The sequence below is a fragment of the Petromyzon marinus genome, chromosome 31, assembly GCF_048934315.1.
Source record: "Petromyzon marinus isolate PM22_M1 ecotype Great Lakes invasive population chromosome 31, UKy_Petmar_22M1.pri1.0, whole genome shotgun sequence".
NCBI lineage: Eukaryota > Metazoa > Chordata > Hyperoartia > Petromyzontiformes > Petromyzontidae > Petromyzon > Petromyzon marinus.
The window spans coordinates 10,483,415-10,508,414 of NC_133697.1; the positions used below are offsets into that span (position 1 = coordinate 10,483,415).

General features: G+C 47.2%; 1 protein-coding gene across 2 annotated transcripts; it reads right to left on the bottom strand.

Annotated features, from left to right (window-relative positions):
* Positions 1–122: 122 nt before the first annotated feature.
* STUM (stum, mechanosensory transduction mediator homolog) lies at positions 123–20,311 on the bottom strand. 2 transcript variants are annotated; one of them, XM_076071082.1, is made up of 4 exons: positions 20,068–20,311; positions 18,541–19,377; positions 10,260–10,439; positions 123–7,513 (listed from the first exon to the last, which is right to left on the bottom strand). In XM_076071082.1, the coding sequence occupies exons 2-4, from the start codon at positions 18,815–18,817 to the stop codon at positions 7,479–7,481; spliced, it is 492 nt and encodes a 163-aa protein (XP_075927197.1). In that variant the 5' UTR covers positions 18,818–19,377; positions 20,068–20,311; the 3' UTR covers positions 123–7,478. The 2 variants fall into 2 exon arrangements, with proteins under 2 accessions (XP_075927197.1, XP_032819898.1); XM_032964007.2 differs by lacking the exon at positions 20,068–20,311 and having other exon boundaries at positions 18,541–20,044.
* Positions 20,312–25,000: the final 4,689 nt, after the last annotated feature.

Below are 25,000 nucleotides of genomic sequence, written 5' to 3' on the forward strand. Positions count from 1 at the left end.
CAGAGGTCAAGAGTGCTGTGCCACTGGCGAAGATGCTGGGGTCGAATCCAGGCAAGACTCCGCCAGATGAATCCGTGCATTTATGGTTTCAGTCCAATCGTCACCACAAAAAAAAACGCGAATTCGGTTGAACATTTTATTTCCAACTCTCGAGAACTAACAAAATATGAATTTGACTGTCACACAACAAATACAAATGCTACCCCCTTACCAGAGTTAACTTGAAGGGATTTCAGAAGTAGTTTTGTAGTACCCATTTCCACAGGGCTTTCTCAAACACGAAGGATCTGCAACTGCTGTGCAAGAGAACCAAACGGATTAATGTGTCGTGTTATTCTTTGGTTCTTTCGGTAAAGTCACGTAGGTGAAAAAAATATATATTTTTAAATCACTAAATTAAATGTGATTTAATTCATTTTATTTTTGTTCACCTACGTGACTTTACCGAAAGAACCAAAGAATATGGATCCTTGTAGTCACGAAAACTTCAAATCTAGAATAATGTGTCGTGGTCTGACACCAAAACGATGTGGGGGAAAGACAACACTTTTGAAAATAAATGTTATGTCTTTACCGTATTGCCACATTTAGATTTTAAATCCCGGTGTTTTAACTGTATCTTTAAGTTACACTTGGACGTATTGGCGGTACACTTGTGCAGAATATTCTAGATTTGAAGCTTTCGTGACTGCAAGGATCCATACTCTTTGGTTCTATTCGGTAAAGTCACGTAGGGAAAAAAATAGCAGAATAGCTTCACCGGCGCTCATAAAACAGTCTGAAGGTGTCGCTGTTGCCCTTGAGTGAACTGCAGACTCTCCCTTAGAAAGTTGCCTTGGATTCAGCAGCTGCTTTCCCAATCAAACGTGACATGAGGCATAAACCTTTTGATGCCACCGTCCGCCAATACATTTTTTCCTGAAATGAATCATTGAGGAACCGTCCGACCAAGTCTAGGGCACGAATCAAATCTGCCTTTGGAACAACGGTGCCAATCGCCATCAGGCTGTGCGCTATACAGCAATAGACTGCGAAAGCTTCCTGTTCAGCTGATTATAACATTTTGTCGTCCCCGAATGCTTCGACATCACGAGAACTGATTTTGACGCACCACCCCGTAAGATTTTCTGACCGGGGTTGCAAATCTCGAGAAAATAAATAAATTGCGAATTATTCTTCGATTTAAAGCTTTCGTGACTGCAGGGATTCATATTCTTGGTTTTTTCGGCAAAGTGAAGTGACTTTTATACTCTTTGGTTTTTTCGGTAAAGTCACGTAGGTTAAAATAAAAGGAAGAAAAGAAAAAACATAAATTAAATCACGACGTTTCGGAGGCAACACAAGCTTCCTTCTTGTGTTGCCTCCGAAACGTCGTGATTTACCGAAAAAAACAAAGAGTATAAATCCTTGCAGTCACGAAAGCTTCAAATCTAGAATGAAGTGACTTTACCGAAAGAACCAATAATGCGAATTATTCGCTTTTTTATATATATACTTCGCACCGGCATACCGCCAATACGTTAATTTGCCCCTGAGAATAAAATATCATCATCAGAACGTATCAAAGGCTAAGTAAAATTATGTTTAATATTGCTCCGTACACTCAAGACACAATTCCTCCAAAGGATCGGACAAAGGATAGCCCACTGGGCCCCTATGTAGCAATTAGCACACACGATCCAAACGACAGTTAATGATCCCTCTCCTGTAATGCGTTTCATTGTTACACAGAGCGTGGGCTTGCATTTACAGAGTCATTCATACATAATTATTGTAATTTTTCAAAGCCTCTTGGATGAAGATCACTGCGTGTCTCAAAGCCAGGAACATAGAGTTCGTTTAAGGTGTCTCATTCAACTTGATATGCTTGGCTGAGGAACAATTGTGACTGAATAAAACTGGACACGATTTTGTTTAGATTAAGCCATGAGTTGAGCGTGATCGGAAATGGAAATGCCCTGTGCTGTATCCGCACTGCTTCTGTGGACCTTAAACCACGACAGAGGTCCCTTATGTATCTTGATTTGAAGGTTTCGTGACTGCAGGAATTCATACTCTTTGGTTCTTTCGGTAAAGTCACGTCGTAGTTAGAAAGAAAATAAAACGTCGTGATTTGTTTTATTTTATTTCTAACTACGTGACTTTACCGAAAGAACCAAAGAGTATGGGGTCCCTTATATAATATTGAAGTACACAATTTAATGAGTCACAGAAAATGCGTGTACAGTATTTATATTTGAAGACAATATACTTTCAAATTTGTACCCATAATACTACATGACAAAACGTAGTGGGTTTGTGTACGATGTCGCTTTTTCGGTTGAATGGGGTCCCATGGTTTATATGGAGTACTCCTGACAGTAACATCTGGTAATCCAACGGCATTTGCTTACAAGCCTGACTCTGATGAGGAGCCGCAGAAGGTAAAAGCCAGTAGAGTTCGATTTTTTTCAAACAAATTCTGCTCAATATTTGTCTGGAAATACAACGGGATAATGGACTAAACACACACTTTGACTTATATGTGGAGACACGGAACAGTTCTACTTCCATATACTTTAAATAATAATATAGCATTTTGGGGAGGTGGGGGGGTAAATGCATGATTATCAGTGCCTTACGATAATCGATCATTTATCCTGCCAAACGTACGATTGCTGAAACGTGGCTTGAGCGGGTGGCCTGGCAGAACAAATAACAAATTAAAGGTTGTGTGCCAGTCAAGGCTGGCAGGGGATTTGGCAGGGACTTGACAGGCAGAAAGCCACACAGATGAGTCACTGTTGGTAATTTCGAGTTTTCTTGTGAGGGCTCCAAACAGCAGCAGGCTTTTCTCGTGGCTCATAAAACCAGCTCTGCTAAAGTGTTGCAGATTGTAATTACGGCAGCGCTAATTATAACATTTCGTGCCAATATCATATTTCTCAAACATTGTGAAGCAATTCATAATGATTTTAAATTGGCCGTGTAAATTTCGGGCTTACCCAGAATGTAAATGTGACACGTGCAGAGCCATTGAAGCAAACGAAAAAACTTAATGTGCGCACTTTATATACAACAGTAATGCACTTTAATTATTCCATTAAATTCATAAATAATAACATTAACACTTTTATTCATCTCTAAAAGAGATGCACACACGTACTTTGGGCTATACGTTTAATATTGTTCAGCAACCGATCCGTACATCCTATGCATTTAATAAACGCCTTTTGGCGTCTTCTGGTCGAGCACCAATTGGGTCGAGGCTCAAAAGAAAGCCGTCCCTTGGTGTGGGCCAATCAGTTTCAAGGACAATGCATGTATAATCATAGTATGTTTTTGTTTGCATTTTGACTGCAAGTATTCTGGTTAATGCAGACATGAATCCTTGTAATAAGGTTTCAGTTTTGTTGCCAGAAAAAAGGGGAAAACCCCTATTATTAAATTTTGGTACTAGCAAAGGAAGTCTAATGATGATCCTATGCATTGTAAAACGTATAACCAATGCTGCGTGAGCTCGCATATTCGCCTACAAAACTACATATATATAAAGACTACAGCCTACCTAATATATAAGGACACTATAAAGTGCGAATGCATTGAACTAGATAATGTAGAGGCGGATTGAGATACAGTCTGCCATAGCCGTGTGCTTGTGGCTCACGTTTACATCGAACCTAATAATTCTCCCACTTACGCTGACCGATAGACACATCCGGAGGAGTCACGCACATTAATGAGGCCAAAACATTGCCACGCCATTCAATGCATGACACTTCAAGAGTAAGCTACCGTCTTCCGTTTAATGTAGCCCAGCGCTCGTTTCGCGTTATTATATATTTTTTTCAGTGTGGTGAGTGTAATCACGTAGCGCAATTTTGTGCACAGCGTTATAGGCAACGATGAAAATAAATATATATGTACATAGCCATAACGATGAGGTCCGGCCTCATTAACCACGACGGGAACTTGTCACTCAGGGTTTTGGGTGAATATGCTGACCCCTCGAGAGGCTGTTGCTGCTCCTGTATTTGTACGCCAACCCGCTGCAGGGATGTGTGTACGGGATAATTGTTACCGTGCGTGCATTTATCAGTGACTGAACAATTATGCACGGTGGTTCGACGTGGATTTCGGCACACACCTACAATTTATCCATTGTTTATATATATTTTGGCCTGCAAATGCTGTCACCCACCCTCTGCGATTGGCATCGGGCTGCAGCTAAAGGTGGGAGGAGCTAAATGACCTTTGAATTATTTAAATCCCTATTATCAGCTCTCAGCACTGAGCATCTACCGTATATATAATCGGTGGCAGTTCATGTGTGAACCCTGTAAATTCTCCCAGGGTGCTCGAAATTGGTGAGAGGGGCATATACATGCCTGCCTGTTTGTCCTTTGTTTTTTAAATAACGAAAGCTGAGCACAGGCCCAAATGCACAAAACGTTAGGCGGCCAGCAACAAACGGCACTATTGAAGGTGTAATAGGTAAGGAGAGAATACATCTCTTGAATTGAGCAAGTTTATGAGAACCTGGATAACGATACTGGCGTGTAAGTACGTATGCGTGCTTGTCAGTGTATGCATCGTGTATATATGAGCCATGTGCTGCCAATATGTATACCCTGCACTCGAACTCCTGTAAAAGCATCCATGTACAGAGACAGCCAAAATTAAAACTTCTGAAATGTAATGGATACGTAACGTGGCCATGCAGCATTAATCATACACCCACACACACATTTACTGCACTGTGCCTTGATTATATTTTTCAAATAAATTGTTCCCCCTCTCACCACGAGGAAGAGAAATATATCGATGTATCAGCTGACTGCGGTCCTGTTTTCGTTACAGTTTTTAACCCAGTATGCTATGAATCACCCAGGAACAGTTCAAATAAGCAAGATATATGTGCTCCCAAACAACACTTGTCCTCTAAATTGCACGGCCCAAATGAGATATCTTATGTGTGTGTGTGAGTGGCTTCATTACTGCACTAATTCAGAGAATTCGGGTACAGTAGATAATAGCGGTTGGAACGATCATTCTCCGCGCCATCAAATGGTGATTCGACAAATTGTCCCGATATCATTACAAGAATCAATTTGTGTCTTACATTATGGTGAATGTAGTGGCCCCGAACTGGGCTCACCGTGAACCCATTCCGTACAACGTCGGAATTTGCAATAAGCGTCCATTCTCAAATGCGCATTATTGAATGTGTGTCTCGCGAGATTAACAAATATATTAATATTAGTCAACAAATTGGCGCAACGTTACACCACTACTAGATATCACAACTCGAAATTCAGAAAACATGAGAAATTCAGAAGCCATCTTGGTAATAACAACTGCTACCTGTAGGCAATGATGTGAAGAGAGAATAGCAGATAAGCAAACCGGGTTAGAGGGTTGTGGTCTGGTGTCTTTTTTCAATGACCGGTAGCTCCAGGAAGTTTCAAGCTGCTGCGAGTGTCATATTGGCAGCATTTTTTTTACCGTGGCAAGGTGGACACTACATGTACTACACTGCGAGTAGAAGCACCTATGTGATGCACGAAGAGGGTGTGCATGTGTGTGTGCGCATGTGCGTCACAGCTGGAATGCACACGTGTAACGTTTTCTGTATATAAATGTACGAGCGTGTGGAATTCCAGCAGACAAATAATAACAATCATAAATACTGTGTAATAAATCACAACGAATAGGAAATACGTAGATAATATACCACAAATGAACAATTTGGCACCATATTATATTATTAATCGCAATTCCTAATAACGCTTCTAAGGTTCTGCAATGCAACGTCAAAATAATTCTGTGGAATATGTTTTTTTCTCCTTTTAAAATAAATGTAATTATTTTGTTCATTCCTCCATGAGGCTTCATGTCATGGTTAAATTCGTGTTTTGTTTTCGTCAATGGACAATACTAACACGTTGGCTATTTGCGCCTAACAATTTACAGTCTGGAGATGTGGACCCATAGGGCTGAAAGAACAGCCAGAGGGCCGGGCAGATGAGATTGTCAGGGCAGGGTCATGGTTTTGGGGCTGTCAATGCACCTGGCGGGCCTGACACGCGTCTTATTATACATTGACAAGTAGTGATGGCTTCCACCCCAAGCCACTGTAGATGATACATTTTCATGTTACGGATTTATAGAGCTAGAGGTCAGTTTTTTTACGACACATGATCTGTGTTATATAGTCAGTGTAAATTATATTGCACAGGGTTAACTATTTACAGATACTCCGCACCGACATCTAAAGACGCCCTCTTACTTTCTTCTCAACAGGTGATTGAATATTGCGAAAGCGATAGCTCCATATCGTACATAGAGGAGTGTTACAGATTTAATGAGCACACTGGGATTGTGGGAGGAATGCTGAGGCTTTTAAGTAAAATTCTACGTCTCTAGAATGTATCCATATTTTAGTGGAGTATCTGTAAACTGATCGCCCTGTACATCCAGCACAAAGGTGACGAATGTCCATTTGTCAGATAGAAATCATTTTTTAACGAGTCTGATCAATCTAGGGTGGAAAGATTCACTACCTGGCAATCCGACCAATTGTCACAATTGAAAGTCACACTGCAATTCAAGATTCCAATATTATTTAATTGCAGTGCCTCAACCCATTCCCATACAACTACCAATTATAAAGGCATTATAATTGGTAGAGTCTTACAAGTGTAATTCGATGAGTGTATTGTGAGCTTAAAAAACAATATTGATTCGTGAATCGATGCATCCTTCCACCCCTAAAAGAAAAGCACGATGGGTCAGAACGTATTTGGCTGAAGTTGGTCATTTGCTCAAACCAGACTCGATTTCAGTGGGGTTAAAACTCAAACAAAAGGCCCAACCAGGTCAGAATTTACAGAAATGTGTTTCTTTGCAATTCAGCACCCACCAAACACCTGGCGCTGGTGCAGGTGATATTTACGGATGGGGAACACAGTTGTCAGCGGGTTTTTGGGGGGGGGAATTTATCATCTCTTGCTTGGGGATGACGCTGGGGTGAACGAAGGCACCATCGTCATTGACTAGTGACACTAATGATGGTCCCATTCCCTCACTCACCTTGACTCCAAGCCTCTTCCACCACTGCTAATCACACCGCCCAAGACCAACTCACACCTCTCTATGGATTCGTCAAATTTACGAACGTACATTTCTCGCAGGTGAATACACCCGATGGCATTGAAGGCCACGTGGTGGTGCCACCACTGGGCCGAGCAATTTTATTTAAGCGTTGGCAGAATTGTGCGATGGTTTAACGATCCCCTGTAAAGTAATGAGGTAAGAATCGGCGTGGTTGTTGGTAAGATGAGGATTTTGAGGGGGCGGCTGTGCCCGTGGTGGAGAAATCGCGGGGCGTTTCTTGCACGTGCTGGTCAGCGGAGGAGAATCGGTCGTGGATGTGTCATTGTCTCCGTCTCCCACTCCTCGTCCTCCTCATCTTCCTCGTGCTCCCACTTTCTCCACGCTCACAGCTGCTGGGGATATTGCTGGGAACGGCCCTCTGGGAGCGGGGAGACACACGTGCCACCGCAATCATCGTGTTGTTCAATTAAGGAGATGCTGATCCCTGCCATATGAACGTGGAATTTACATCGCTGTCTCAGGAAGAGCAATGGAGATGATCATCACTAAATTCCAAAAGCGCATGGGGGACTCGATGACATTTTTAATAAAATTAAAATGGTGGATTTGTCAGAGGACGGGATCAGAGGCAAAGGTAAATGTTTATAGCGCACAGCATAAACATGTTATGGGGGGGGGGTGCGCTGTACTGGGCTATGAACCTGGCGACCTGCGTTCGATTCCCAGCTAGGGCTGAGATTAGCGGCGAGTGATATCTGAACCGGTCCTGGGTGACCCCTGATTCCCGGGTGCTCAAGTGTGATCGTACAACCCCCACAACCAATACAGCGTGGGGAGACCTTCATCCAGTGGTGGAATTACACAGGGCTGTCAATTAATACTATTATTATAAATGTTATTGACAGCACAGAGGAGCAGCTCAAGGGCAAACGCGATGCTCTTCTGCACATGAGTATCCGGACAGCCCAAGCTGCACACGCCACAATTCAATTGTCACGATTCAGGTCACGATTCCATTGAGGAGTTTTTTTTTACTACTGTAATTTATTGCGAATGGTAGCAGCCACTAGGAGCTGCATTGATTCGACGAACTCATGACGTACAAGATGCGCGTACGAATCACAAATAATTATGACGAGCATGATTTGATGCATGCACCGTGTGCTTGAGAATCAAAATGAATCAATGCATCGTTCAATTTTATTCAAACTTTGTCTTAAAGATAGCAACCCCTTTCAGGGGCCAATAACCCCCCCCCTCCCCAATCCCCCCTTGAGACCTAAAAATGATACTTTATTGAAATTTACCAGGGAAAATACACTGAATTAAATGTGTATATATTTTTATAAATGTAGTGCCATATTTAAAACGCTGGATGTTTTGGGACCCCCCCCCCCGCCCAGAGCCCCTGCCCCCTGGGAAAGTTTCCAGTGCCGACTCTGCGTGCTGGCTTCCTTCACGTCTCCCCAGCCCTGACGATCATGGCGACCACTGTCACGAGCAAAAACAAGATCACCCAGGGAGTGCCCACTGTGGTATCAGGATGCTGGCTGGAAAGCCTATTAAACGAGAGCATGGAATATCTGATGTGTGCACGTGGGTTCAAATACAGCTACAGGTGGAATAACAAATAACTAAATAATCCCACAACCAAAAAAACACCGAACCCGTCGAAAATTTGTAATACTGTATATTAGAGGGCACACTCGACTGGTAACCGTCCACTTGGCATCACCGCTCAATAGAGGGGTGGGGTTAGGGGGGGAAGGATCAAAGTCGTGGGGAGGAGAAATGAGGGGGTACGTGGCAATGTCCAATGGGGTACAGGAGGTGATTTATGAATGTGTGAAATTATATCATACATGGCAGTCTTTGGTTAATAATCACGTTTGAATCTGACAATATAAAATAACTACAATAAAATGTAAATCCATATGGAAACCTAGAACAATATCAAATACATTTGATTAACTTATTGATCGTAAACAATGTTGACATTTTGTTTATTATTCGCTTGCAATTACCAGATAGTCAGGATACCTCACAACACGATCAATTGGCTAAAATATTGATGTTCATTATTCATAAATGTATTTCTTAGAACCATGTTGGGCCAGGCAAAGGGGGGTGGGGGGATACTCGGTTTAAACAATTCAACAAAGCGTACAGTATCTATAGGACCTTTTTGCTCATAATCAAAAACCTTTTCTTATTTTTTCCATCATTTTGATACTGGCAAACAAAGGTCCCACGGATATAACTGCTCGACCTGAGCTATAAGTGTTCTGATACTTGTGTAGCGACGTAAATGGTGTCACTAGGGTGTCCGTGCCAGCGACTGTTACAGGAGTGCAACTGTGCATCTGGAGCCTCTCTCCAGCACCAGAGTAAGTACGGCATGTCAGCCAGCCCTAGGGGGCCTAGTCCTGGTAATGGCCTGAGAGAGAGGGCAAGGGAGGACGTGGTAGCCTGAGTGGGGCACGTGATGCTCGGTCGGGATCCTTCGGGAAAGGTCTCGAAGGGGGCGTGGCCGAAGGCGGAGCGAGGCCACGCCCAGGAGCATCAAGAGGCAGTCGGAGAGCGTTGTTGGCTCGTCGGTGGAATCAAGCCTGGGTCCCGCGTCTCGTCGTCTCTGGGTCTTCATCTCGAGTTAACTCGCTACTCACATAGCGAGCCACATCACCTACTAGAGAACCCGAGTTACGTTCAGTGTTACCCGCTAAGGAAGTTGTTAAATAAAAGTGTTGCCTCCGTGTTGAACAACACTACACTTGCATTGTCTTTGTACTGTACGCCTTTTGGCCTTCTCTGGTCTAACACTGGTGAGACAAGGCCACAAAGAAGGCCGTCTCTGGTGTAGGCGAATAAGTTTCAAGGACAATACATATATTATCAGAGCATGTTTTTTTGTATGTTTTGACACGAGTATATGTGGTTAATGCAGAATTGATGCCTTGCAAAAAGGTATCTATTTTGGTGTTTGAACATCTTAACGCCACCCGTGTTATGGCCAGAAAGGGTAAATCCTATTCCCTATTATTTTTCATCAAAGGGTACAGTAGCCAACAAAAAAGGTTTTCACAACCACTGGGGGTAGAGAGCGGGGGTTATGGATTTAAAGGCGTGGGGGGGAGGCCGTAGCGGAGGGGGGTGGGGCAACTCACTGGAGAGCAACACCATGTCCATGCCCCAGAAGATGCTGAGGATCCAGCCGACGATGAGCACGGCGGTGCCCAGCTGGATGAGCGCCGCCGCCACGTTGAGCCAGAAGACGCAGCACACGTGGCGGTCAGGCAGGTCGGTGCGTGCGCCGCACAGCACGGAGAAGGCAGACAGCAGCGTTCCTGTGGCGAAGAGGGTTTGGCGGGGCAAGGGACGAGTTGCCGGCCAGTTAGGCAACGTAAAGAGTAAAAAATAATAACGATTGGATAGGCAACGGACGAGTGGTTCCCAAGCCTTTCTGGACCACGGTCAGCTCTGAAAACATTTCCGCGGACCGCTGTGTACCAGTAACGTATACAACGACTCTCAATCAATGTATATCTAAAACAGTTCCATTGTCCGCTTCCCACGGCCTTGCAGTCCACCGAATCAGCATCCTCTGGATTGCAAGTCCAGCATTCGAACCATCACGCCATGGCAGCTTCCCTTTAGTGCAGGGGTCGGCAACCAAAATAACAAGAAGATACTTTTTTTTTCGAATTCGGTAAAAACTCAATATTACAAGAGCCACAATGCATGTGAATGCGAGACACTCCTTAATGAATAACGTCACGACACTTTCCGTAACGAGCCGCAGGCTGCCAACCCCTGCTTTATTGCGATAAAAATGTGCAAAAAGTGATTTCTCGACAGCCAAAGGTGTGATCGTGAACATTTGGCCCAGTCCGCCCATTATGCCTTGCACGCCAAGTGACATCACAGCTACTGCAAGTAGGTAACGATGGCTACACTGCAGTGATGATTCATAAAAAGAATGAAACTGGTGTACAGTTGTCACATTGTCCTGCTGCTGTGTAACAATAATATAGCCATAATGTTTAAATCTTGGTCGAAAATAAGACTGTTGTGCATTCTCGACTCCCTGACGTGGCACGCTGGGCAGGCTGGGAGGACCAAGCCAAACTGTCACGATCGTGCCTCTTGCCATCTATAAATCAACTCATGCATATATTATTATTACTGCTCTCACTGGTTTCCAGTCTGCATGCACGTTTCTGTTTGATGAGTTTCTCATTATTTATAGAAAGTGTAAGGATTGATTTAGGAGGCACTTAGCGGCCAACGAGACGGAGCTTGCTACCCTGTGCAAAAGGTCAAGAGGTCATCATGGCCAATTTCGTTGATGCCACCACATCACAATTCACCAGAGCTCTCCTATCAGATTACTTCAGCTGTTGCGCAGTTGACACCTGCCCTCTCTTCAGGACCGCCTCTGACAGTCTCATCATTACGACCGTGTGACTTTAGGGCTTGTCCTTGCTAAACCAGTTGACACATTCTTTAAGCACCACCCTTACAGTCTCATCATCACCACCGCTTGGTTGTGGGTCTTCTCCTTGGTTTCCAGGTAATTGCCCGTTTCGTTAACTCACCCTCCTCCAACCTACACACACGTGTATCCCCACCCATCGCCACCATCTCTTCTCTCGATTTCATGAATTTTGTTCTTGCTGCATTGTAAGTTGCTGGGACATTTCTGACGTCCGACGTATACCTTTTTTTATTACCGTATTCATGAGCGTAAAAATAAAAAATGAATTATTTTTTACACGCGTTATTCAATTCACGCCGTGAAATATGAATCCCGTTTTAATCAATTATTACATGAATGATTAAAATGTGTAATAGCTAAGTTGACTGATAGTGTGTGCGAGTAGGGAAGTAGAGAAGCCAGTCTTTGTCTGAAACATGTTAGATCCCATTACAGATAACGTACACCAGTCATTTTTAAAGATTACAAATCATTTAATATCTAACAGATGTAGAAGACTGGGAGCTATCTAGTGAATGGTCAGGAATCTGATGTATTTGGCGCACACACACACAGTCGATTATACGGTTATAAATAGAAACATCCAACAGCGAAGATTTTTTTTAACTAGACCCTCCCAAAAATGGCAACCCAGGGGACGACCGGATTCACTGATAGGGTAAGGTCAACCTAAAGTTATACATTTGCTTTGAGCCTCGCGCTAAAGACAGATATATGTACCTGCATGAGCCCCATCATCAGCAAACTGAGCATTTCACCTCCTATGCGAGCGTGACATTAAAGGCACCGGAGGCATCGACCCAACTATACCTTCCGTCACATTTTTAACATCCTCCACATGCACCTTTGTATTCGGTGGCCAGACACGAATTGTACGTAGAATTATTCATGAATGTACAATTGAAAAAAAAGTGCTTTATTCAATGCACGCTGGGATGTTAGATCTCGAGTTAATCCGGGCTTTACGTCAGCTGGGTCTGTCTGGGTTGTCGAACTCGGATTTTATTTCTGCACCCTGCACACCACATCCAGTATCCCTCTCGCTGTGACCGTGGCTGCGACTACCAGTCACGTGGCTTACTCCAGTCTATCAGAGACCCGCAAAAATGCATCGAGGAATGAAACCCCGCTCGCAATGCATTGTTACAAATCTAATTACAATGGGGTGAGAAGGAGACGTGGAAAACTACAGAGAAGTGGAGAGACAGACAGGTGTGAAGAGACCGTGAAAGGTAGACACGTGGAGAGAGAGCCAGAGAGGCATTGAGAGAGACACACGAACATGCACGGACAGGAAGAGAGAAATATATAGAAACATTGAAGCGAGAGAGTGGCATAGATAGTGAGACAGAGACATGGAGACAGAGAGAGAGAGAGATAGACACGGAGAGAGACACACACAGCGATACGCACAAAGAGGCAGACAGAGAGATATAGAAAAGTGGAGAGAGATGCTTCGTGTCGATCTCAGCATCTAGACATGAAAGAGAAGCCCCTGGGGGCATGGCCCATGACTCATCGCGGTGATGATGCCTCTCGCGCACACACGCGCACACTGCGTCATCCCTGGCGGGGGAAAGGTCCCACGTCTTCCATCATTGCGCTAATATGTTTCCCCCACCCCCAAATAATTTAATCACGATTGTGCTGTCAGCGTCACGCCACGAGACGGAGAAGCCGTTCCCAATCGACGCAGGGCAGTGCATCGCCCCATGGCAAGAAAACGCTCCGCAACAAAAAGAGATGCAATGACGCCGGTGTTGGTGGATCACGCAGAGATTGCCGCGTGCTGTCAGCAGGGCCATGAGATTTACACGTGGGGTCTTTTGACTGCTGTCCCCTTTGTCTTTGTGGTTCTCTTTCTCTCTCTCTCGAGGAATTCCCGTTTCCTCCCACGTGCACTCATGAACCATACATCCCAGTGCAGGACCCTCACAATAAAAAAATATATAAAATCTTCAGGCTCATACTCTTTGGTTCTTTCGGTAAAGTCACGTAGTTAGGAATAACATAAAATAAAACAAATCACGACGTTTCGATCGCAACACAAGCGGTCGTCATCAGGCAAAGAGTACGGATTCCTGCAGTCACGAAAGCTTCAAATCTTCAGGCTCAGTGAGGATTTTTTGGGAAAATAATTATCAGCATTTTTATGTTTTAATAATTATATTATTATTATAGCTCCATGTGTGATGTCTTCAAACAAGGCAATGCTGCCGCCGCGCAGATATCTGGCGACTCAGCAGAGCTACTTCTGTTCGATAGATCATGCACATTTTAAATCAAGCAGTCTATTTTCTAAAAAAATATGAAAAAAACAATACATAAAACAACAAACCAAATACTTTGAAATTGACTGTTGCTAAGCAGCAACCGTCATCAGCCCATACGTACGAGAACATATGGGGTAGGGTGGGGGGTGTGGGGAAGGTGGGGGGCCCCACTGTTCCTCCCTCCGCCCCAAATGTTGGACTGGCAGGAAGCCATCCGCTCCATCCGCCGTGCAGCATTAATTAGCATCCATCGAGGACCCCACAAACCTCTCCACGCGGCACTTGTACAGCCACCGGGTTTGAAATCCACCGCTGCGTTCGAGCGATGTTTATTCGGCAATAAACAATAATGGGTGCAGCGGTGGCGCCGTGGTAAATGGGGCTGTGAACCTGGCGAACCAGAGTTCGTTTCCCGCCCATAGGTTAACAATCGTTGGCGAGCGATATCTGAACCGGTGCTGGGCAATTCTTAATTCCCCTTCATCAACCCGCACAGCCCAGCGTAGTGAATTACAAGTCAAATAGCCCCCCACGATCCACACATCGTGGGGTGCGGGGAGGCCTTGGCCCCAGAGTGGATGGACAAAAGGGCTGCACGTGGGCATGGACATCGCATCCGTTCGTTGGCACTGCACTGGCGCTGAACATCCGTGGTTGCTGTGTGCCCGCGTGTACGCGCGCGTCTGGAAATGTCGCCGTTTCGTATTTCCTGCGTTGTCCCAAATAAAAAAATTTTTGTATGATCCTGTCTCCTGTTTATCCCCTCTTCTGCCTGCGTTCGTCTTTGTCGTCCTCGTCTTCTGTCGTTGGGAAGTAGCAGCGCTCACAAGGACACACCCGGGTCCTTGTGATAGTCGCTCGTGTGGGCGGGAGATCAACAGGCGACGCTCGGTCTCCGTTGAGATGGCATTCGGTCGCGAACACGGTATTCGCACAATTTTAGGATTTGACTTAATAAATATATCAATTTTTAACGAGTAAAACCGCGCATTAGACGGGAGAACTGCGTGGAGGTTTTTTTTTTCCGACGCGCATCCATCCCCATTACCCTGCCGGTAGCGATCGAGTGTGCTGTGTGGATTGTGTTGCGAGGCCCTTTGAGATGCTCGGAGTGCCTTTCACGAGGATGAAATCCTCGTCACGGTACGACGACGCCTGAGCGGCGCGGCTTCACGCCGAACAAACCCTCTTTGGAACGCGTATAATGTCTCGGCTTAGACGAATAAAAAAAAACCCACAGCGGATAATTGAGCTATTTCCTCCTGTTTCCTAACCACAACCGCCGAGATGGGTGTGCAGTCGTGCAGCAGTGCGGCGCGCGGAAGCGCAGCGGTGTTCCCAAAGCTGTTGTTCTCAGCGTTGCCCTTTTTCTAGGAACGATGCCAATTAACCTCTCTCCACACATCGCCCCCAATAGCGGGGAGGGGGGGGGGGGGCGCGGGGGGGCGCGTGTTTGCCACCGCCCAATTAACGAGACTAACGGAGCCTCCATCGCCCACTCACTTTATGCGACATTCTCAAAACTTTTGAAATTACTAATTTTCCTTCGCATTATTTTTAACTCTTGCTGTTGGTAAAAAAAAAATTCTGATACTTTGTTCCGAGTTTACATGCGATTGTTTAATGTATCTATCTATGTCACTTCCTCTGTGATTTTCCACTTAGCTGTGGGCTGGACACCTGTGAAAAAATAACTTCATAGTGCATTGGGTTCATCCAGTTTTCAATCAAATGCCCGTGCCTGCCTAGTTATAACGAAGTCCACAAACATCACCCTGGCTTACACACACGTCAATTGCAGCGTATATCAAAGCACTTCAGGATCAGCACGGTTGGCTGTGTACGGTTAAAAACAAGTTCAACATACATACAGTATATATATAAACGAGAGGCCCTTCTGCGTGTGTGTGTGTGTGCACTCAGTGCCGGTCCACCACTAAGTAGACTCCGCCCTAAGAGTTGTAATAGCCCGTGCAGCCTCAATCTGGTTAACAAGGGCACAAGTAGCAGCATTAGCACTGGAGAGACAAAGGTGGAAAGGCAGTGCCCCATTCCAGGGGTAGCGCTTGGCATAAGCCACGATCCTTAATGTACAAGTTTTGGCAAAAAAGCGTCCCCATGTCCCCATCAGCACCAAATAATTAGGGCACGTCAATATGCGATTCTGGCCAGATAACCACTAATGAGTGGCCACGGAGGAATAACGGACCCGGTTCATTATCTGGGTCACTGCATGATTGCGCGTAAAATGGTGCTGGGTTCACTTGCAAGCGTGTAACAGCATGCGCTGTGCTACCCGGCAGGCAAAGTTCAGTTACTACTCACGGCCAACATCGCTGAGGATTATTCTGTATCGGTCCTGGGCCTTCCCCGAGCGGAATCAGCCTCAAATGAGTACCGAGTGTGATGTGTAAACATCGCCACTGGGGAGACAAAGTGCGTGGTGATGGCCACCTACCCCCTCGTGTGCCATGCCAGCCTTCATAGGTGCTTGCTAACAGCACTTTCCCCAACAGTCTGCTAAGGCTATACGGGGGATATTTGTCTTTGTACATGTTACAACACGCAAATATTTGTTTTGTACAGCCCATATCTTCTTTTTCGATCCACTGCTGGATGAAGGCCTCCCCCCCACGCAAGACCAGGATCGCCACTCATGCTAGAGAATCGAACTCAGATCGCCGGCTTCACAGCACGGTGCACGAACCACTGCGCCGCACGCTCAAACCCCCACGCCTCCCCACCCCCCGGGGTCCGTTTGCCCCACTCCGTATTGTGACCGCCGCCGTTGCAGCGCGTCGTGCGCGGTGGCGATGCCATAATCCGTGCGCCGTCAAAGTCCGTGAAAGACGACGAAACTCACCCCCATATTAGGCAAAGGAATGCCATCTGCAGGGGTTGAGGGGGGGCATTGATTGTGAGCCGCGTGCGTTGCGAACGCTCGCCCCCCCCCCCCCGCCGCCCCCACCGCTATCATCTCTCCATTTCACTTACAACGTCCACAACTCAAGACGCTTTTTTTTGTTCGTTCTCCGTTTCGGTTAACGGGTCGTACGAGAGGAAATTCCAAATAATGCACCGTTTTTATGCACACAAGGGGAAGCCTCACCGAGGTCTCAAGACTCTTCTTTAATTCAGGATGGGTTCCTACCAACATTGGTGGGGGGGGGGGGGCCTGCCTGGCCATGTCCACTGACCAGCTCTTTTTACCTTCGTGTGGCAGGAAACTGGAGGAGTGCGGGGGGGGCTGCGACTCAGCGAAAACCCGCCGCACGTACGCCAGAGTTCCACATAGATGAATTTGGTAATTCCTTGCCGTACTCATCATGAGCTTGGCCACTTTGAGGTGTTTACACTTAAATACAGTATACACCGCGTACAATAAAACGGCCAGATTTCCACCCTGGGAAGATGTTTCAAATGTGAACGAAAATATATTTATTTGCGTGACGTTGAAAGGGAAATTTGTCTGTGAAACTCATCGCCATCGTCGCCACCATCACCACCATCGTGGGGGGCCATGTGTCTCACCCCAAAAAGTCTAACGGGGAAGGCGCGCTCGCCACTGACACGCGGCGAACCGAGAACCCGTGATGGGCAACGATTTCAGCAGAGCCAACCCGGATCGTGTTGTCAACGCCGGTCACCGCGCGCTGTGTGCTGTGGATTCTCTAAATCGTCCTAAACATATTTTCGTTTAATGCTAAACAGATGCTCCGATCCATTTTATGAGCAGCAACCGGTTACTTGATCACCCCCCACGCCCCACCACTGTTCTGGCCATTCTAGAACTGTTGAATCCATCTGTGTGGAACTTTGATTGCTGCCCTGTCGTAAGTGGGGGTGAGGTTTTTTTTTGGTTTCCCCTTCTGAATACTGTCCTCGAGGTTTCTCCCTCTTGAAGCCAAAAAAGCACTCCCGAGTAATGGAACTTGGCCAAACATTCCGATGCAGGATCCTCCTCGACAAAAAAAGGGCCTCGAGACTCAGCGAGGCTTTGCTGTGTAAATAAATAGCATGACTTGGCATTCGACCAACCTATGTTTTACAGTCGCTAAACTGGCAAATGCAGAGGGAACAAACCCACAATTGGGTTGTCAGTGTTAGAGCAGTGACGCTGCAAGTAGGCAGAAACTCAAGGCCCCGCCTGCCCACCACGAACCCAAATCTCAACTCGGTTACGGTACAACCCATTCAATAACAAGATCTCAGATGCGCTATGAACCTGCCCACCTAAGTTTTATTGCCAGCCATGGCTAATGTGTATACACCAGTGTTGAGTGACATCTTAACTAATCCTGCCATACCTTCCCTCTGCCTCGCCAATCACCAAGCCGTTCTGACCAGCGTGGTAAAGTATGAGCTGTGGATTGACAAGGGTTGTACAATATTAACGAAGAGCATGTCAACAGCCTAAGCCCCATTCAAGGGAGACCCCCCCCCCCTGTGTCGGTTGAAATGTCCTAACCCATCGGTGGACATTCCACATGCCCATGGCAGAGACCAGTCTCATCGTCATAGAACTACGGCCGCTTTGTACAAAGTCGCTGCTCGTTGATGCCCAACTCCGAGAGGGAAGATGGCATTGATGCCAAGTCGACCCAGAGTGCGCCAGTCGGATGCGCAAATATGAGCGTCGATTCAGCGTTAACGAGTGGATCGAGGAGGCGAGCGCACCTGAACCAGGTATGACCATGTTGCAGAGGAGGCAGAGCACAGCCGCGAGCATGGGCATCCGCGGGATGGCGGCGCGGAGAGGACCCTTCTTCTCCTTCACCCGGATGACGACACCTCCGGTGGCCGCGTCTCCTGCGCCAGCAGCTTCGTGTCCACCACCACCACCTGCTCCTCTTCCTCCACCTGTTCCACCGCCCGCTTCACCGCTTCCTCCTCCCGCTCCACTGCTTTTGTCCGTGAACAATTCCTGATCGGCGTCCATCCCCTTGAGCTCCATTGAGAGGGCTGGCTTAAGTCCACCGCTTACTGCAACCACGCCTTCACCGCCACTTCCTCCACCACCGACTGAAATGTCTACTTGAGTACTGCCACCACTACAACCACTACTCGTATCACCCACTGCAACGCCTCCTTCCACTCCACTAACTCCACCGATTGCAATTCCCCATACACTGCCACCACCCACGCCACCGCTTGCAACACCACCACCTACCCCAACCTCTCCTCCACCACCAGCTACGCCACCTCCTCAACCACCACCTATTGAAACGTCTCCTTAACCTCTGTCACCACCTCCACTGCCACTTTCACCACCACCAACAACCACAAGGTTCTCCACCAGTAACACCTCCTCCTTCACTACCACTACCTCCACCACCACCAGATACTCCTCCGTAATCCACTGTCAACACCACCACCACCCAAACCACCTCCTTGAACCTCCACCACTACCCACCACCACCTACCCAACCTCCTTCTTCACGTCCACCACCACAATTCCACGAACCTCCTCTCTCTCTCTTAACCACTCACTCTCTCTCTACACCCCACTCCACACTGCGAGTTAACGAGTAGAGGATGGAGAGGGAGAGATAAAGACGGGCACGGAGAGAGCGAGACAGAGGCACCGAGTGAGTCGCTGTCCTCCGCATCCTCCTACGGGCCCCACGCTCCACAGGCAGCTCCCGGTCCCGCTGTGCGGTCCCTCCTGTCTGCTCGTGCCGCTGTGCGTGCCCGAGTCAGTGCCTGCTCGTGCCCGGTGCTAGCTCTTAGTGGGCACGCGCGCGTGTGTGATAGTGGCTGGTTGTACGCCCACGTCACGCCTGCTGTGCTAAGTTGTATATGGTAGTGTCCGGTAGTCTATGGTAGTCTCTCGTAGTGTATGACATTGTGTGGATGGTAATGTCTGGTAGTCTCTGGGAGAGTCTGGTAAGTCACTCGACGTGTACTGTAGCGTAGAGTAACCTCTGGTAGAGTGTGGTAGTCTCTGGAAGTGTATGGTAGCGTCTGGCAATCAGTCCCCGGCAGTGCCTCATTAATACCAGGCAGTTCGGAACGTGCATCCTTGTGTTTGGAACCTCGTGTCTCGTGAGTGCCTGGCAATGACTGGCGCGTCTCGGCGTACACCTTGACAGTGCCTGGGAGTGCCTGGCGTGCGTCCCTGTGTCTAGGTCGAGCCCGCTAGAGCCCGGTGTGCGCACTGTGGGGTACCCTGCGCCTCACACGGCGCGCCGTCACGGAGCGGACCTGGGGGTTCCGCTCCTCCTCCTCCTCCACGGCAGCAGCGGCGGCGGCGGTGGTGGTGGCAGGGGCGCGCAGAGACAACAACGATGGTGGAGGGGGCCGATGATGACAACGATGGCGTTGGAGGTGGGGGGGGGCTCCTGCTGCTCCTGCAGCACGGCTACACTCCACGTGTGTCTGTGTGTGTCTGTGTGGGGGGTGTCTGGGGTCTGTGAAGCTGCAGCGAGCGCGCGCACACAAAGGCGGTGCTCTCCCCCCATCGCCAACAGCTACGCGACCCCCCCCTCCTCCTCACCGCACCCATCACAAAGACACAGCTCCCCCGTATAGCCTTAACATACGTTTAGAGCAAGTGCTGTTAGCGAGCAACTATGAAGGCACTCGAGGGTGTGGGTGGCCGGCACCACGCCCGGCCACCTTTGTCTCCCTCGTGGAGATTTTTACACTTCGCACCGGGTACTCATTTGAGGCCGAGTCGACCTAGGGGAGGCTCAGGCATGATTCAGATAAACGTCACTGGCGTTGACCGTGAGCGGGATCGAACTCGGGTGGTCGGTTTCGGAGCGCAGCGCGGTTAACCGCTACACTACCGCTCCCCATACACAATGACAAGGATCCCCCGTATTGCCTGAACAGACTCATGGGGTAAGTTGCTGTGCGAACACCTATGAAGGCCGGCACGGCACACGAAGGGGTAGGTGGCCATCACCACCCCCGACCGCCTTTGTACCTCTAGTAGCGATAATTTCACGCACCTCACCAGTTACTCATTTAGGGTTGAGGCACACCCACACCCAGCCTCCATGCCTCCCCCTGTTCCCCAATTCCCAGGGCAGCCTCTCGCTCTAGCCCACTCCACGGCACCCTCCCCTCCGCATTACCCCATCTCCATCCCATCAATATATGCATTGTTTTCTGCCAACCATCCCTTCCTGTTCATCCACGAACCCCCTGCCATTCATTCATCCAACCATCCCTTTCCATCATTCCTTCCCGTGTGCTTCCCACCCATCATATCGTCCATGCCTTTGCGTCATCCCCTCTACATCCATGGATCCCTGCCATTCATCCACCCTGCACCCACCCATTACTAAGCCTCTCCACAAACCATAAACAGTGTTCGACGTCGCACCGTGAGCATGCATTAAACATGTGCTCGCCGTATATATTTATGGTGCACGTCTCTGTCACACTGCATGGAGACATGTCACGCGTGACATACACATTGTGTCCGGTGTATGTCGCACGTGCATTACGTGTTATCGGTAATGAATGATACTATTTGACAGTCCTTTGCGCTGGATGAAGGCCTCCTCCCAGCGACGTTGTCGTTCGCCCGCACCTCCGATTGGCACGGTCGGCTGCGTGCGGTGTGAAAGAAGTCCGACATGCATACGTGAGAGTTTGTTTGACCATACTTCACCACGGTCGCTCGTCGATGACAGTGGTCTAAGAGGAGGGGGGGTGGGGAGCAGGAGGTTGGGGTGGAGTATAGCATAGCAGAACCCGGTTCGTATCGCACTTGCCACTGATGTTAGCCGTGGCCGGAAATCGAATTTGGGTCAACGGTGTTCAGAGAGCAGTGCGCTAACAACTGCGCCACCGCTCTCCCCTGTGTATACATATAGCATTATTATCATCAGTGACCGATCTGGGTGGCTAAAGCAGCCATCCATACCTCCCTCCCCGCCTTTTAAACAAAAAAACTCACCACCAAGGGCCCAAAGTAATCACGACTATATAAGTAATCGTTTCGACAAGGACTTCGTTTCAGCCGGAGCTGCCGAGGGCCGAGTTCCGGAAAATACCCCCACCCTCTTTCCTGTTTCGGGCGTCCCGTACGGGGGGAGTGATCCGTTCGTTGGCATCAACCCCCTCCAGCACAACGGATTACTTAATGGGCCGCCTTCTTCTCTCGGGTGACTCAATGCGCATTTTTGAAAGCGACGGCACCGTATCTTACAGAGGAGTGACTGTGCGTATAATAAACATGGAACGTGTGAGCCCAGATAAATTGCTTTCCATTATCACGTGGGGAGGGTTTTTTTTCTTTCTGTTTTACGAAAGCGTCTCATCCATTCTGCTTTCTTTGGCCCCTCCACTGCCACGGTGGCTGGGAGATGTTAACTACCTCGCTTGGTATACAGGAGGTCGTGGGTTCGATCCAGACCCTGACGCCTGTACAGTGAGGGAAAAAGTATTTGATCCCCTGCTGATTTTGTACGTTTGCCCACTGATAAAGAAATGATCAGTCTATAATTTTAATGGTAGGTTTATTTGAACAGTGAGAGACAGAATAACAACAACAAAATCCAGAAAAACGCATGTCAAAAATGTTATAAATTGATTTGCATTTTAATGAGGGAAATAAGTATTTGACCCCCTCTCAATCAGAAAGATTTCTGGCTCCCAGGTGTCTTTTATACAGGTAACGAGCTGAGATTAGCAGCACACTCTTAAATGGAGTGCTCCTAATTTCAGCTTGTTACCTATATAAAAGACACCTGTCCACAGAAGCAATCAATCAATCAGATTCCAAACTCTCCACCATGGCCAAGAACTCTCCAGGGATGTCAGGGACAAGATTGTAGACCTACACAAGGCTGGAATGGGCTACAAGACCATTGCCAAGCAGCTTGGTGAGAAGGTGACAAAAGTTGGTGCGATTATTCGCAAATGGAAGAAACACAAAAGAACTGTCAATCTCCATCGGCCTGGGGCTCCATGCAAGATCTCACCTCGTGGAGTTGCAATGATCATGAGAACGGTGAGGAATCAGCCCAGAACTACACGGGAGGATCTTGTCAATGATCTCAAGGCAGCTGGGACCATAGTCACGAAGAAAATAATTGGTAACACACTACACCGTGAAGGACTGAATCCTGCAGCGCCGGCAAGGTCCCCCTGCTCAAGAAAGCACATATACATACCCGTCTGAAGTTTGCCAATGAACATCTGAATGATTCAGAGGACAACTGGGTGAAAGTGTTGTGGTCAGATGAGACCAAAATGGAGCTCTTTGGCATCAACTCAACTCGCCGTGTTTGGAGGAGGAGGAATGCTGCCTATGACCCCAAGAACACCATCCCCACCGTCAAACATGGAGGTGGAAACATTATGCTTTTGGGGTGTTTTTCTGCTAAGTGAACAGGACAACTTCACCGCATCAAAGGGACGATGGACGGGGCCATGTACCGTCAAATCTTGATTGAGAACCTCCTTCCCTCAGCCAGGGCATTGAAAATGGGTCGTGGATGGGTATTCCAGCATGACAATGAGCCAAAACACACGGCCAAGGCAACAAAGGCAGTGGCTCAAGAAGAAGCACATTAAGGTCCTGGAGTGGCCTAGCCAGTCTCCAGACCTTAATCCCATAGAAAATCTGTGGAGGGAGCTAATGGTTCGAGTTGCCAAACGTCAGCCTCGAAACCTTAATGACTTGGAGAAGATCTGCAAAGAGGAGTGGGACAAAATCCCTCCTGAGATGTGTGCAAACCTGGTGGCCAACTACAAGAAACGTCTGACCTCTGTGATTGCCAACAAGGGTTTTGCCACCAAGTACTAAGTCATGTTTTGCAGAGGGGTCAAATACTTATTTCCCTCATTAAAATGCAAATAAATTTATAACATTTTTGACATGCGTTTTTCTGGATTTTTTTGTTAGTATTCTGTCTCTCACTGTTCAAATAAACCTACCATTAGGATCAAATACTTTTTTCCCTCACTGTATATATTGAGTTTGCGCGTCTCTCCCCGTGGTCGCGTGGATTTTCTTCGGGTCTTTCGGGTTTTCCCTCCACATTTAGAATGAACACGCGTTGAGAGTAATTGGCTGCTAGTAATGTCCACATGATAAGCCACTTCGTTGAGCTATCATTGCGGCCAGGTCGCTTCTGAAAAAGAGCTGTATAGCTCAGTGGGCCTTACCTGGTAAAAATATATATAAAGTAAAATAGTTTCTTTGTATTGCGATGCGGCCTTCAGTGACTACTGCCCGATAGGCATTTACAGTAGCAGGTGTTCTGACTGTTGCATCTCTCCGACACATACTGTATTAAAGCGTTTAGGAAACCTGTCAATTGTTCATTCTCTTTGAGTTTTTTTTTATAATTTCGAGCCCAACTTTACGTCCCTATTTATTCGGCACTTCAACCATCGCCTGTAACGTTGTTATTCTAACGTGTATATTATTGGGCCATTCATTATAGTATTTGTAGACAGTGAAAATGCATTTAGGGCTCAATTGAATTAATGCAGTCTTCATACGTATCTCACCGTGGTTTGATACCTGTGCCTCACAGCAAGAAGGGCCTGGGTTCGATTCACACCTTGCTGTGTGGAGTTAGTACAGTAAGGGAAAAAGTATTTGATCCCCTGCTGATTTTGTACGTTTGCCCACTGACAAAGAAATAATCAGTCTATAATTTTAATGGTAGGTTTATTTGAAGAGTGAGAGACAGAATAACAACAAAAAAATCCAGAAAAACGCATGTCAAAAATGTTATAAATTGATTTGCATTTTAATGAGGGAAATACGTATTTGACCCCTCTCAATCAGAAAGATTTCTGGCTCCCAGGTGTCTTTTATACAGGTAACGAGCTGAGATTAGGAGCACACTCTTAAAGGGAGTGCTCCCAATCTCAGATTGTTACCTGTATAAAAGACACCTGTCCACAGAAGCAATCAATCAATCAGATTCCAAACTCTCCACCATGGCCAAGACCAAAGAGCTCTCCAGGGATGTCAGGGACAAGATTGTAGACCTACACAATGCTGGAATGGGCTACAATACCATTGCCAAGCAGCTTGGTGAGAAGGTGACAACAGTTGGTGCGATTATTCACAAATGGAAGAAACACAAAAGAACTGTCAATCTCCATCGGCCTGGGGCTCCATGCAAGATCTCACCTCGTGGAGTTGCAATGATCATGAGAA